The sequence below is a fragment of the Artemia franciscana genome, chromosome 1 (assembly GCF_032884065.1).
Source record: "Artemia franciscana chromosome 1, ASM3288406v1, whole genome shotgun sequence".
Taxonomy (NCBI): domain Eukaryota; kingdom Metazoa; phylum Arthropoda; class Branchiopoda; order Anostraca; family Artemiidae; genus Artemia; species Artemia franciscana.
This window is the reverse complement of record NC_088863.1, coordinates 39,596,364-39,612,568: the sequence shown is the minus strand read 5'-3', so window position 1 is coordinate 39,612,568 and position 16,205 is coordinate 39,596,364. Positions and strand designations below refer to the sequence as shown.

The 16,205-nt window shown below is 35.1% G+C and overlaps 1 protein-coding gene across 1 annotated transcript in view; it reads left to right on the top strand.

Annotated features, from left to right (window-relative positions):
- The window catches only part of LOC136029498 (M-phase inducer phosphatase-like), a 35,161-nt gene extending 27,267 nt beyond the window's left edge, over nucleotides 1-7,894 (top strand). The window contains exons 5-6 of the mRNA XM_065707942.1: nucleotides 933-1,165; nucleotides 5,092-7,894. Of these exons, the coding sequence (XP_065564014.1) occupies nucleotides 933-1,165; nucleotides 5,092-6,034 (1,176 nt within the window). The 3' untranslated portion in view covers nucleotides 6,035-7,894. The remainder of the gene's footprint in view (nucleotides 1-932; nucleotides 1,166-5,091) is intronic.
- Nucleotides 7,895-16,205: the final 8,311 nt, after the last annotated feature.

Sequence of the window (16,205 nt, the reverse complement as noted above, 5' to 3'; positions counted from 1 at the left end):
TCTAACTTGGTAGCTCAGACTAAGTTTATTTAACGACCTGAAAGCAGACATGTCTAGATTTATAATCAATATCAACTAGGAAAGAATTCTACCAAGTCATTGTTTTTTGGTTGTTTTTTTATTTATTTCTGGAACAAATCACAAAATTCAAGCACATAAAGAAAAAATTCATTGATTCGGTTGATAAATATGTTGCATATTTACAAAATGCTTGACTGCGTATCTCGAATCTAATTCTTGGAAATATGTTTTTAATTAGTAATTAAATCTTCAGGCAGTTGTAGAGACACCCTACAAAAAATTATCGATGTATTAGATTTTTTTTTTCTTTGTAAACATGCGAGTAATGGTTTGTTTCTGTTATGGCATTATGATTTTCTGGTTAGGCTATGATTGTAGAGGTCTTCTTTGAATTTACTGAATGTCTGCCTATGAATTTGAATTTTGTAAAAACTTGTTTTCTTCTTCTTCGATTTTTTTTAGAAAGTAATATATTTAAAAGTTATATATATATATATATATATATATATATATATATATATATATATATATATATATATATATATATATATATATATATATATATATATAAGTTGTTTCAAATGAGTTGTTTAACGTTGTTTTGAATACTAGTGGCAAAACTTCATCTTTATTTGTGAAAAGCAATTTCGACTAGTGATTCATAGTTCAGTAACTCGTCTACATCAGCAATTATTCTGGAATTCTCTGGCCTAATTTCTAATACTAAGTTAATGTTTTCCAATTTTGGGGGGTTTAGAAAGGTATCCTTTCCTTATTTTTCGTTTCAATCTGTCATGAGAGAGAGGAATTTAGTGTCGTGTCGAAAAAGATGGAACTAAAACAAGGAACGGTAATTCCCTGCTGATGTTGTTTTTGTCTTCTTTTTTTAATTACTTCTGCCTTCCTCATAGATATCATGTGAAGAAGATGACGGGTTTTTGGCATCTGCGATTCTGGAGAGTGACGATGAAACAGTTGCTGATCCAAGTGATAAGTTCAGCTCACTTCTCTCAGCACCGATCACTGTCCAACCGCCTGCAGCTCCTCAGAATTCTGAATTGATACCTAGAGCAACAACCCTACTAGAGCGAAGTACTACTTTTGTCCCAAAGACGCAACGTCCCTCAAGACAGTCAATTCGAAGGTACTCCTATCTCTGTATTCATACATGTTTTGTTTTGTTTTTCGACTTTTTGCTTTAGTATTTGATTCATTAGATTCATCATAATTTATAGCCTTTGGAAAAATTAGTAGTTACGCTAATCTCATTTCAAGGAGTGTGGATGCAAGTTATTTCTTTGTTAGGGTCTCTCTTGTATACTCAGAAAGATCTTCAGAACAAGTGGGCGCCCACTTCCACAAATCACATACACCAGGTGGCACGTACCAAGCTTGGAGAAAATTGTGACAAAGGTTACGGAACCGTGTGGCACCTTTGGTGTTCTTAGATGTACACCACGTGGCGGAAAGTGGATGGTCCCTCGCTTCAGAAGCCATATTTCTTATACATTTAAAAGAAAGCTTATTTCAAAAAAATTATCAAAATTGGCAATCAGGAGGAGACCTTTGCGATGCTGGAGGAGAGCTTTTCAAACTGTTAAAGGGGATTCTTTTATGAAGCTTGTTTTTGTTTAAACTTTTTTGGTAAATTTTTCCGCGAGTTTTATCTAGATTTATTTGCCAATTTCTTTTATAGTTCTAAAAAGGTTATATGTGTTTACGTAAGACTTTAAGTTTGAGCAACTTCTTCAGTTTTTTGCAAATACAAGCGTTCAGATGCTAAACAATTTGATTGGAGTATTTTCGGAAACACGTTTGAGAAAGAAACATCCTTTCACGAAAGAAACATGTTTATTTCACCTTCATCATTCAAAAGTAAAAAAATGTCTGCTCTGATGCATATTTTTTACAGAATTGGCTTGTAATATATTATGTGGGGCACTGTTTTTGTAGAACTCTAGGGCTGTCGGTGCTGGTAAATTTTTTATTCTGGAGCTATTCTGACTCTAAAATGTAGATCGTCGCTGTTATGCTTTTAAGTCGTATATGATATATTAAAACTTGTGAAGCAATTGCCAACATCTGTTTGCCGTGATGCTCTTGGAAGGGAAGATCAGTAAGGCAAAGCATGCTCAATCACGTTTCCATCCTCCTGGCCTGGACATTATTCTGATGATCCTTTGAGAACAGCATAGCGAACTATTTTTAGCAATTACCTCAAAAGTGTGGAAATTTCATACACGACCTTTAGTGGTAACAGCTACGGTATGCCCTCTTCATAGTGTCCTTTTTACACGCTGAGAGTTATAAATGTGCTTATCATTTTCTCACTGTAAAAGGCCTACTTCAGAGGAATTTCGGGACTAGTTTTTAAAAGACGTTATTACACCTCATACTGTCCGACAGAAATGTACGCAGAGGAAGACCCTTAGCCCTTGAATCTCAGTATTTTCCCTAAATTTCGTGCAACTTCTTAATTCATCGTAACTCATCTATTTTGGCACTTTTTTTTAGTTTTCTTAGTCTTAATCCCCCGGGTATATGCTAATATAAAAATGATTTATCTCCGATTAGCAGTGCAGTGCTCCTGAGGCTTATTTCCCCTTAAGTAAAGTATTCACAAGATTCCAAATTACGAATTCAAATTTCAATTAGCTGTTATCAAGGCATGAACTTGTTGCTCAATACATCAATATGACATCCATGTAGACTTGGTTGTTTTACGTTGTTCAAATGAAAATTTAGAATAACAGATGGCAATGTATATCAAGGCGTGTCTACTTCCTTAGGCGCTTGCCTATGATGAACTTGGATCAGTTACCGTCTGACTCGTGTTTTGAAAGTGGCTAAGTTTGAAATCTATTTGATGTGTAATATGTTTTTTGACTGGTTTGAGAAATTGTGTTCAATTACGCGCCTGTGGAGCAACACTGATTGTCGTTATAAAAAAACCTATCTTAAAAGGTAACAAATCTCAGTCGGCTAAGTATGAAAAAGATTTCGGTTTTCTGCCAACACAGAAACATATGCAACGCTATTGGAAAAAATTGGAAGATGTGACTGGTGATGTGTGAATGGATTGGTATTTCTTTCAATTATGGAAAAATACAGCCTTTCTTCAATAATTCTCATAGTTTAGAAATCTCTTTCAAGCAAAATCTAGTTTCAATTTGACAATTATCCAAAAGTGACCCAATTTAGTAATTGTATTTTGTTCAGGGGTGTCAATTCATGAAGATGTAGAGGGACAAAATATACCTTTCAAAATTAAATGAGGAATAATTTTTTTTTTTTTTGGAACAAAAATACAAAAATTTCTATAAACCCGGGTGGGGAAACGGCAATTGCCCCTAACCACCTTAATTGACGTGCCTGCTTTTGTTATAATCAACGTTTTAACTGCGTCCATAGAACATAGTTGGGCTACACTGCTGGCACATAAAAAACATGAAAATGTGAAGAATGGATGGGCACAGGGAATGACCTGAAGCATTTTTATTTACAATGGCTACATGTTTGTATTATATTTATTCTATTACAACATGGCTGTGGAATCGGTTATAAGTTATATCCTAGTCTCATTCCGACTCCATACTTTTTTAATATACCGACTCCAACTCCGTCTCCATTCAGAAGGAAATCACTAAAACTCCGAATACGACTTCGCGACTCCGAATCCACGGCCCTGTTTTAAAGCTTCATCTAACTAGATTTTACAAGTTATAACCGACTCCAACTCCGTCTTCAGATATTTTTAATATACCAACTCCGAATCCATTCAGTTAAAAAAATTACTAAAACTAAGACTCCATAACTTTGCATTATAACTTGTATCCAAACTGATGAGTTGTTTAATGTCTTAAGGAATCCTCAGTTATTTCCGTATTTAACTTTTTGAAAGCAGTAAAAAACATCAGATATTTATTTGATTACCATTATGAAAATAAATGCAAAACAAAGGGTCATTTTTAATTCTTATTGCTTAGAACCAGTTGTTGTTGATAACGAAAATATTGTACCTGTACATATTGACTGGCGATGAGATTATCAAATTCTTATGAGATTTTCGTTGATTATGCATTTTTCACTTCTGTGTTGTTGTTTTTCTTCTCGTACTCCACGTTTATACTCTTCTTGTATATTTGGGTTATAAATTGAATAGTGATTACTATTATATAAAAAAAAAAAAACTTCGGGTATGTCTTGAAATGTAGTCAAACAGATTAGTAAATTAAGGAGGAGTATCCTTAATGGAGTCAACCTTAAAATCACAGCAGTGATCTAGTCGAAGCATTAGACGGTTTTTCTATGGAGGGGAGAAGACAGTTTCCCTACCTAAAATATGTCTGAGTTCTTGGTTTGATTTTTTTTTTTTTTTTTTGAAAATACATTAAACTTTGTGAAGACCTGGCATTAGGATTTAACGTTGGGGGGGGGGGGTGGTAGTTTATCAGAGACCGGACTCCAACGCGGGTTTGCTCAGTCCCCGCTAGGAACAGTTTTTGCTCAGTAGAAAAATCGTGGATGTATGTAGCATTCGGCCTATTAGCAAGTTATAGGCCACTACAACTATTCATAATTGGCTTACAAACGGCCTTAACTTTCATTTGAACGATTGGCCCCTACACGTTATCTAAAGGGGTTTTGCTCATTTGTCTAATCGGCTCAAAAAAAATCGTACTTAACTTTCATTCATGTTCAGTGGTTATGTTTTCCTCTCTTTTGAAGAGGGGGAGACTCAAGAATAATTTTAAAACCACCATCAGAATTATGTTCCTTTGAAACAGGATTTGTTTCATGTCACAAAAGAACCTTGCACTGCTTGTTAGATGTATGCATTTACCTTACCGTTGAGATGTGTACTTTGAAGTTTTAAGTTTGATAAATTTTTACATCAGCATGTACAAATTCTAGTTATTAATCATTAAATAAATCCCTATTACCAATAAAACGATCAATATCGAAAAATCCAGTTCTACTGTTATACAAAGAGACAACATTCTCTTTGTGTTGTGGGACTCGGGAGTACTTACTTAATTGAAATGTTCATAATAGTATATTTATTTGTAGGTGTCTTTCAATGGTAGATACATTTCCATCCAATGTCGTTGTATCTCCTCTCTCTAGCCGAAATTTGGAAACAATAGAAGAATCCCCCCGGCAAACCCCAGTATGCTTTAAGCGCCCTGATCCTCCACGAAGTCATCCCAGTCCTCATCAGAATAAACGTCGAAAGTCAGATTTGCAAGAAAATGAAAATCCCAGTACAGATGAGAGTATTGCTTGTGTTATACCGACTAGTAAAACAGTTGTTAAAAAGCTGTTTCGGAGTCAATCTGAAACGGATATGTCGCATCATACAATAATGCGAGCAGTTCAAAGCTTTTCTGACAATAGTGATCTTATTGGAGATTGTACTCGACCTTATGCTCTTCCCCTGACAGTTGGCAAACATCCAGAATTGAAAAGTATATCCTGTCATACTTTAGCTGATTTGATAAGGGGTAAATTTAATGATGCTGTAAGCAAGTTTGAAGTGGTAGATTGTCGATTCCCTTTCGAATTTAATGGTGGGCATATTATACACGCTACAAATCTATGGACAAAGGACTCAATATACCAAGAGTATCTTGATGGTCGTGGAGTGGCACGAATTCCACCGTACCCGACACCTGAGCTCAATGCAGAAAAGCGGAATATTCTTATATTTCACTGTGAATTTTCCTCTGAGAGAGGGCCCAACTTGTCTCGTTTCTTAAGAAATAAAGATCGTGATGCAAATAAAGAACACTATCCGGCCCTACATTGGCCAGAGATATATCTTCTTGAAGGTGGATATAAAGAATTTTTTACCAATTATATCGAATTGTGTGAGCCTAAAGAATATATGCCTATGCTGACTGTAGGATATGAAAATGAATTGAAAATATGCCGAGCTAAAGCCAAAACATTTAGTAATGATAATGGTAGACAAGGAAGAGCTCAAGTAAGACTTAAACGGCTTGGACTATGAATCCAATTTTCGTAATTTCCTTAGTGACGCTTTGTTTCTATTTCTCAAGTTTGCAAAAAAATATAATTCTATAATTTTCTTTCATAATTAATTGATTTTGTTGAGGGGCATATGGTACCTGATACACGGAGGGTAGAGTATAAAATATAATATATACATAGAGTACATTTAGAGAAGTTTGAGCGGCAAAATTATTCTACATTCTAAAGGAAAGCGATGTATTCGTACGTATATTACAAAAAGTGCATATGAATGTTAGTCAGTTGTATAGAAAATCTTTTTAAAATTTTTGTTTGTAGAAACTTCATTTGGAATCCGGTATTCAGTTCCAAACTAACTGCCTGACGGTACCAAGTCCTGTTCAACAGGCACGTTTTGTTTGTTTTAATTTTGTTGCGGTTGGACGAGTTGCCTATATAATTTATTTCTATATACAATTCTTTTCAGTAAACATGCTAATTTTGTTTCTTTCTTCTGATAGAATAAGAGATCATTTCAATTTGAAGTCACTTAGACTCTTGAATTCAATAGCAGCAGACTTGTTTATTTACTATTATTCAATTTTTCATTCATGTTCTGCTGCTGATGGCCGAGAATTTTTTCTTCTTAAAAACTGAGATTTAGGTGAAGATGTCGTGCAATGGGTCACTCATTGATATATCCTGTCAATAAAGAGCCCACAGGGAATCGCTTTAAAGTATTAAAAATCGATGTTTGCTTTATGCTAAGAAAAGTAAAATTTATAACTTGGTTTTAAAATTCAAGTCTTTTTCTGAATGCTTGGTTTCTCGAATATTTTGGTTTAGTTTTTCACAATTGGAATGAGGAGTTTTTACGTTTTGATAGTTACCTTGCAATTTTTAGCTTATAAATTGAACGAGACTTTTTGCACGGTGATCTTTTAAATTTCAGGGTTTTAATTTTTTTAGTATGACAGTTAGTATCGTTCAAACAGACCCAGGGTCCCTTTACTTATTTATTTCTTCTGTTTTCGAATTAGATAATTGAAGTATGTTTATACGCAGCGATAATGCGTTTTTACCTTCTTTTTCCCCTCGGTGATAGTGACATGCACTTGTTTGTGTGAAGCGACAGCATCGCAAGGCATTGCGAAGTAAAATGTTTAGTTCCGTTGGTAGAGCTTAATTATTTTCCTTGGTTGTCAAAAGAGAAGCAGAACATTTTCGCACCTTAAAATAGAAATAGTTTGAGAATTTTGCTCTTTGGTGCACATTCAAATTTAGCATCTTGTATGACAACCATTTTCTCCCTCATTTACACTTCCCATATACTCGAGTCAGGGCTGTTGCAATAATACCTGTATACGCATTGTTCTCGAGCTCTTAATACGATCTCAGTAAATGGCTTTCGAATGACATTAATTACCACCCCACTTAGTTTCTCAAATTCGTACAATAGCTAAACCATGTTTGCCCATTCCCTTGTATGACCCAATAAACGGACAGATACGTGCGGTTTAAGAATTATTCCTTTTACTTCTATTCAAAATACGGGACTTAAGTTTTGAATCTTGGAATGGGGTGTGCAATTTTGTCTTTTTAGAAAGAAATTTGATAGATATAAAGCCGGTGTATAAAATTTGTGTTGTTTTATTCTTTTGTGCTGGTTCTCGATATCGAACCCTTTTCGTTTCGTTTCTCTATTTTGCGTGGTTTTTTTCTGTTCATCTTTCTTCTGTCCTTAGTTTTGTAGATTAATGTGAGTAAAGGTTACTTTGAAATTTTCTTCTCTTTCTCTGTCTTTTTTTGTGTTGAGTGTAGTCCGTCATATAAGATGTTTTGTATAAAGTGCAGTGTGGGTATTTTTTAACTAACGGGAGATTAAAACCTTTAGTTTGAACTAGTCTTGTTTGCTTCTTATTCCTTAATAGCAGGCTTTTGTATACAATTGAAGAAGAAAATTGGTCAATGGCAGGGCACATTGAGCGGTCACTAAAAATAGGTAATGTTCCGTATAAATTTCAAGCTCGTTAAAGTCGATAAGTAGCTATTAAGTCTTTTAAAGTCGGTAATAAAATGCCAATTACCATGGAATGGAATGACTCTTTACTCCTTCCCGTGAAGTTCCCATTTTCTTTAAATCCCTTCTAATGATCTCTTCCGACTCCATTGGAGGAGCCCCTGCTTTTGTCTGGTCCACACAGACAATAATCTCAAAGGATTTTGAAATTAACAAGATTTTAGTCAATTGCATCTGTCAACAGGTGATACAAGCTTTCACTTAGCATGTTCCTTAAGGGCTATTATTTTATAGCCAGACCAGGATTTACCAATAGGCCCACTAGACCCGAGCCTAGAGGCACAATACCTGGAGGTGCAATAAATTATCACTGAGTGATTTTTTATGGTACTTGGTATTCACCAAGTGACATTGTTTCTTAACAACAACCGGACTGATGTGACTTATCGTCTCCCAAGAATGACAGTTGAGAGTTGGGTATCACCTCTCTTTCATTACGTCTTACTCATCAATTTCGTTCTGTTCAGTGCTTCCACAATCCTCGAATTTTCAGGGATTTCCCTGAAAATATCGTAAAAGGGAGCGAAAAACGCTTGAGCCTAGAAGCGCCAAAGCTTTGAATCCTGCACTATTTATGGCTATCGCAAAAATGGACAAAACCAGAAGAAGCAAACGGACGTGTATGAAGTTCTTAAAGCCATTTTCGTTAAGCATCACCATCTAGTGGGATCAAGGGTTCACTTGAGGCTGAAACTTGGGAAGGGTAATTACTTACCCCACAGTTATGACACTAATTGGTTCAAAAACTGAAATTTGAGAAAAATCTTCTATAATTAGTGAATGAAAATTGGAGAGTCTAGAAATGATTGTATGAAAAAAGATTACTAGGTGAGAACAAGTGAAAAGATTACAGGTGTTTTGATGAGGAAAATTAGGAAAGCCACTTAGAATGTTAGCGAACAAGCAAGCTTGATAGAAGGGACACGTTTTATATATCACGTTTCTAAGGGAAAGGTCTCTCAAGAATTAGAAAAAAGTAGGGGAAGTAGAGAGTGTTAGGAATTAAGGAGAGGGAATATGAAAATTTTGGAATGGGAAGAAAGCAACAAGTGTTAGATTATAATAAGGCTGCAGGAAGTGGTATAAAAGTAGTCAAATAATTTTTGATAATTTAGAGGGAAAGGAATATCTGTTCACTAAGGAGGAGTCAGAAAAATACTAAAAAGATTGAAAAAGAATAAGACGACAGGTGCTAAGGATAAATGAGTTTGAATTACGGGATTTCAAATAGGATTACCATAGGGACACTTTAGGGCCTTTTTTACGCTTTTTCATCGTGACACCAGGACACCTTAAGGTTTAAAAATGCCATTGAAAAAAAAAGGACGATTCTTTTTTTTCTGCTTTCGATTCTACTCTTTGGGTGCTTGGAAAATTTGAGAAAGATACACTAGATGTTTTCTAGTGAAATTACCTAAGGGTAGTTTTACAGTACTCTTTTGAGTGATTGAAACAGATTTGTTCTTGAAGTATCCGACATTCATTCATAAAAAAAAAAAAAACTAAATCAACTACGATCTCCTTCAAAGTAATCTTTTTTGGCTGCCATCCACTTCTTCCAACATTCTGCCTCTGTTGGAAGCAGTGCTAAAACGTCTCTTTTGATATGGTGCACAGCTGGTCCGTCGAATTTTGCATGCCTTTTCCAGACTGAAATACGGTCCCTTTCATTGGCATTTTCAGACTGGGGGAAAACCAGAAGTTACACGATGCCGTGTCGGGAGAGTAGAGAGTCTGACGAAGCACAGGTGTTTTGTGTTTTGCCAGGAAATTTCGCTATCAAGTGTGAAATACGGGCTGGTGTGTTTTCGTGATAGAGCTGCCAATTACCCACTGCCCACAAGTGAGCACAAAAAATTACTAGCCTCATTTATTAACGCACAAAAAATTATGTTCGGATACTTTTTGAACAAACCTAGTATGTCATTATATTTAAGATTTATTTTTATTTCGCATACTGCTTAAATAAAACACATTATCCTTGCATAAAATTCTTCGATATTACAAAACCATTCTATAATTTCTTTTCTTTTGCAAGAAGAAACCTCTTCGTTGCAGTCTCGAGGGATGCCAAACGGATCGTATTCCTAATCTTAACTGTAATTTTATCCCATACGCAGGGGGAAAATTTTATTCACTAAAGAAGCTCTTGTCTTTGATTCAGAATGCGTGTATCAGATTTGAGGCTCCTCATACCTCATGATGGAATACCGCTATTAATCGTGTAAAAATTTCGAAAGAAAAGGGAAAGATCTAATATTCAAATATTTATATATGGAAACAATAACTGAAAAAAAAAGAGGATAACTTTGACTTAAGTCTCCTGCTGGGCACTGCTCGGCGTAGAGAGTGATAAGATGACTGTTATTTTTAGAGATGACATAATGCTAAAAATTGTGCATTTCGGCAATGCAATTAGGGCCAACAAAAAGCAGAATGTGCTCAATTGGATGGTAGGACATCTTAGAGAAGAATTCAGTTGAAGAGTGAAGCTCTGAACAGAGCGGAATGAAGCACGTAAAGTTGTTTTAGCCTCAGATAGCTTTGGTGCTGCAATAAGATGTCGGTAGTAGTAGTGTTTATGAAACGTGCAAAAACTAGAATAGTATTCGTCATTAATCCTACCAGATGAAAAAAAAGAATTGTGTCTTCAAAAGGTGTGGAACACAGATCAGAAGCCACAGACAGAATTTGGCTTTGCCAAACAGAGTTTCAAAAATAAAAGAAAAAGCTATGTAACAGACACAGAAACCTATTTAATTTCGCTACATAATGTTGGATTGCACCGATTTTTTTTGTCTAGAGATGGGATCTCTTGTTCCTTCTCCTCAAGGCTTATATATTTGCAGAACATACGGCAAAGGAGGGTAAAAATTTTCTGTGGGGGCTGGGTAAAATCTTGGATTTCTTGTTTATTACCTCTCTCCTACGGAATATTTCTGAATTGGTGTCCTTCACGCCTCTAATGAATAGGGGCATCCCCTGGTCCAAACATAAAAAGCATTATGAAAATAATTTTGAAGACTATACTGCCTTTCCATGACGGTAAATTAAAGTTCAAATAGGGATAAATCCTTGTAATAGACAGTGATAATTCACAAAAAAAAATACTGGATATTTCGAGGTTTAAAGCAAAAGTCTCCGGAAACTATTGAAATTAAGAAATTTTATTCAAGATCATGGCTTTAAATAGACACATGTGAATTTGGGTTAAATATTATTTACGATAATTTATTAAAGTCAGATAGAGTAAGGTTCATTTCACCCACTGCGATTAACCTCTGTCCAATTGTTAGTTCAAATAATGCTAACGAACCGGAACCAGGAAGGTCAAGGAGACTCATTTCCGGTATTGCGCTGTAAAAAGTAAGGTTGTTAGATAATATGTTGCTATTTTGTTTTGTACATAATTTTTTTTTATTGTTTTATTTTAGTATTTCTGCTGATGACGGTCACAGCACATGTTACCGAAATATCCAGTAGTTTGTGAATTGTCACTGTCTGTTTATAGGACTTATCCCTATTTGAACTTTTATTTAAAGTATTACAAGTTTCCTTATGTGTATGATTAGTCTTTGTGGTTCTCTTTACAAATAAACGTATCGTTGATAATATAGATGGCAGCTATGGTGCCATATACTTTTATGTTAACGAGGCTTTTGCATTTAGAACCAAACTTATTAAATTCTGCATATCCTCTCAGAACTCAACCCGCTGCATTATCAAGCGCAAATGCCTCTTATCTCCCCCTTCCTGAACTTTTTTTTTTTTCATCATTATCTTTTGTTTAGATTTGCATATAAATAATAGAAATAATTTATTTCTAGTATTTGTGGATGATGACATTTCCAGCCTTACTGGCTTTGACCTGTTAAATAAATATCCTGTTGAAATAATGCTTTACTTCGTTCCAAATTATATCAGTTATTAATAGTTAATTTTTTCTATGACTGCAATATATGATAATTCTGAACCGCGATTAACAGTCGCAAAAAATATGCTACGGAAAGAGTTAGAACTTGTTAAATTTATTTGGAACATTAACGATAAGCATCAAAACCTAGTGATGAGCTAGTTATGCAAACATAAGATGCTTTAACTTGCGCCCAAATAAAATCGTGAATTTTTACATGGGGGGGGGCAAAAGATAGCCTACTGTTTAAAACCCATCAGGGATCTGAGATTGATATCTACTCCCTTGTGCTTTCTGGGAATATTTCTGGTCTACGCTGTTGATATGAAAGTAGAGTATCATTAAACCTCAAAATGAGCGGGATTTATGTGCAGGGGACCTGTCCCTTTTTCATCCACAGCTCCACCTTACGGTTACTGAAACTCCAGAGGGTGCTGATAAGATCAGAAATCAAGAGTTTTAGTCTAGGGGTTGATCTAGAGCAAAATCATGGGGGGGGGGGGGGGGTATTGTGACAGGGACGCCAAGGAGCAAAATTCTAGGGAGAGCCGAATGTGACAAAGGTGCCAATAATTGACCAAATTGACAAATTTATTTAAAAAAAAGAGGGGAAAAAGAAACAGACAGGGAAAAGGGGTGCCAGAAAAATCTGGGGTGGGGGGGTAGGGGCCCTGGATCCGCCAGTGCTCTAGTCCTTTACTATAAGTCGAAAATGATTGAAGAACAACTTGCTGAGGGACAGAGGATTTTCCAAGGGGATTATCCTAAAGGGGAGATTCGTCGCGGATTATTTTCAACCGGGGGTATTTTTTTGTGGGGGGGGGTATATTTCCGGGAGAGGGAAGGCTTTGAAAGATTCTTTGAAAGTGTGGGATATTCTTAGGAGGGAGGTGTTTTCTACAGGGATAATTTTCCATTGGGAGGGAAGTTTTCCAGGGTAGACTTTTCAGCAGAAATTTTAATGGGGGGAAATTTGGCTGAATCCATATACAAAATTTACTTATTCACCTCATGAGAAATAATCCATGAAGAACTATCTATTAGAAGTATCTACGAGAAACTTCCCGATGGAGGGGAGGGATTTCGGAAAAGTTTTCAACATTGAAGTAATATTCGGAATGAGCCAATAAACGAACAGAAACAAAGTAAAAAAAACAGTATTTTTTTAGTAAGATTATGCTCAGAAAAATTTTTCATCCGAAATAGTGAAAAAAATTTTTTTTGGGGGGGACATTTGCAGCGATGACAAAATTTTACGGGGGAAAATTCATGGAGGGAACATTTTACGTGGGGGAGCTTCCCTAGGGTAATTACCATGAATGGGGAGGTGTTTGTCCGGATATTATTCGAAAAACCATCAGAAAATAATTTGAAGAAAAACTATTTTTTTCTAACTGAAAGCGAGGAGCAGCACCAAACCTGAAAAAGAAGTATTCTATATGTGGCTGCCTCCTCCTCGACACCCTGCTCTTTGCGCTAAAGTTAGGCCTTCTTTCAAAATTCTTTAAGAGGGACCTTTTTTGAAGTGGCTAAAACTTGAGCGTGAAGAGAGACGTATTGAGATGGAGGCAGCATATATACGGAATAATATCTATTCTCTTAAACTTTTAATATTACTCCTTACTTTAAGATGACAAAAATTGTAACTTTTTAAATTTAATTATCATAATGATAAATAACTTACAACTTCTTGAAAATACATTTCTAAACTCCTTCCGAACTCTCAAGGGTATAATCAAATTCTCCAATTAATAGTGTATGACATGTTAAAGTATGCTAAACATTTCTGATTTTCAGTGCAAGTTTATTCAAATTTTCAAATGAGAACTACTGTTTAACCCACCCTCTAGATTAAGAAAAAAATCGTTTGCAAGTATTTTTATTGAGACATAACCTGTTTTGGTATTTTATTGAAAAAAGACAGTCAGTGAAAAATATCCTCCACCCAGATTTTCATAAATTAGATCTATCGTCCATTGATTTCTAATGCGGAGGACATACATTAAAACCTGGTATATGGGGTAATCTGCAGTACCTGCAAATATTTATCTAGACCTGTGAATGTTTGACACATAAAAAACTAGACTTCAAAATACCCCTTCAACATCAGAGATTCACCTCTCATACACCATCTTCTATTCGAAGTACCTACTCCATAACTAGTAATTAGCAGACACGTATATTCGATGGATACGCCTTTATATCCATGCCAAAAGCCAAAACAAGAGACATTCAAGGCTACTACTTTATTCTTATAAACAAAACAAGTCTTGTGATGTATTTTCTGATTATGCTATCACCTTCCAATTAGCTTATGAAACAAAATAAGTCTTGTGACACCTGGTCTTAAACGTGCCGATATTTGACAAATTTTCCTTTTTTGATTGAAATTTGCATGGCCGCAAGAAACCTGTTTGTAACACGCCATAAGCGGCTGTGCCCGTTTTCGACCGACCCAAAAATAGAGTCACATCAAAACAAGAAGTACGCTATTAGAACCACCTTATCTGAAACCTCTATCTAGGAAATTTACCGTCCCTTGGCTTGAACAACAAGGAAAATACATTGGCTTGAAAATCAGGAAAAGATGCTGTAACCACGATATTTTGTATATATGTCAATTTTGTTTTTCTTTTTTCTTTTCCTCAGATAGCGGGCACTGGAACATCTTAGAGAGCTGTTTAATGGCTCATTTTAAAAGAAATTGCCACATCTAGGGCCTTTTGTAATTAAAAAAATTCAATGTTTTACAAAAAACTGCATTTTTTATAGCACTGTAGCAGCTTATGTTATTATAACATCAGAAAATTGTCACATCTACGTGCTTTTGTAATCAACAAAAAGATATTTAAAAAACTAATGTTTTTACCAAGAACTGCATTGTCATATACTAGATAATAAATATCGTCATAGTTTTATTAGAAACATGTGCATCCGGGTAGCTAGGAGCGTACATGTGCATTGGAGCGGTAGCTAGCATCCGGGTTGCAGTGGTAGCTAGCATCCTAGTAAGAGGCGATCACGTTCAATACTAAAAATTATAGTAACCCATAACTCCTAAAAATAGAGTCAGATCAAAATAAAAAGTAAACTATTACAACCGCCTTGTCCGAAACCCCTATACAGGAAACTTACCGTCCCTTGGCTTGAGCAACAAGGGAAATCTATTGGCTTTAAAATCAAGAAAAGTGGCTGCAACCACGATATTCTGTATATACGGCATCTTTTTTTCTCCTCAGATAGCTTGGCACTGGAACATCGTAGAGAGTAGTTTGATGGCTCATTTTAAAGGAAACTGATGTGGTTAAAAATGTTTTGTAAAAAATAATTTTGAAATAAATCTGTGTTTTACGAAAAACTGCATTTTTCTATAATACTGTTGTAGCTTATGTTATTACATCAGGAATTTGTCATATCTACATGCTTTTGTAATTAACAAAATATATTTAAAATAAAATCAATATTTTTACAAAGAAATTCATTTTCAAATACTAGATAATAAATGCCGTCATGGTTTTATTAGAACCATACATGGTCCTATTTACGAAAAACTGCATTTTTCTATAACTCTGTTGTAGAAAGTTTTCTATAACTCTGTTGCATCTTCCTGCATACGAAAATCAGGATAGGATTTTACCATTATAAATATTATTTACCATTATAAAAAGCATGTGACATAGTTAGGTAAAATGCCGTAATTTTGGGGGGTTTTGACAAAAAATCTAATTTGTCATTCCAACACGCTATCTACTCTGCCATACAGGCTTTGTATCCTTATTAAACAATCCCTAAAGCATTAAACAAAACAATCCCTTATTAAAACAGTTTATGTTATACTTTATAATGAAGAACGAACGCCAGCTCATAATAACTGAAATATTGGTTAATAGTTGTAGCCTTAGCTCCAGTGGCAGTCTTACGGTTATGGATTGAAGTGCAAGCATTAAAAGAACAAATAAATGTACATTGTAAAAATATTACAAAAAAGCTTCTCAGTAATACATAAGAAAGGATCAAAAAGAGAAAAAACAATCTGACGAGATACAAAGGGTAAAAAGTTGGTAATAATGTTCTTGCACCCATAATTAAGTTTGACTTTCTTTTTTAATCTGTTTTTATTTCTTTTTGTATTTTTAAATTTATGGTGAATGCCATGACCGGAGACCCCTGATCGGAGGCTTCCAAATCCCCATTTCCAAAATCAAGGTTAATCAAATT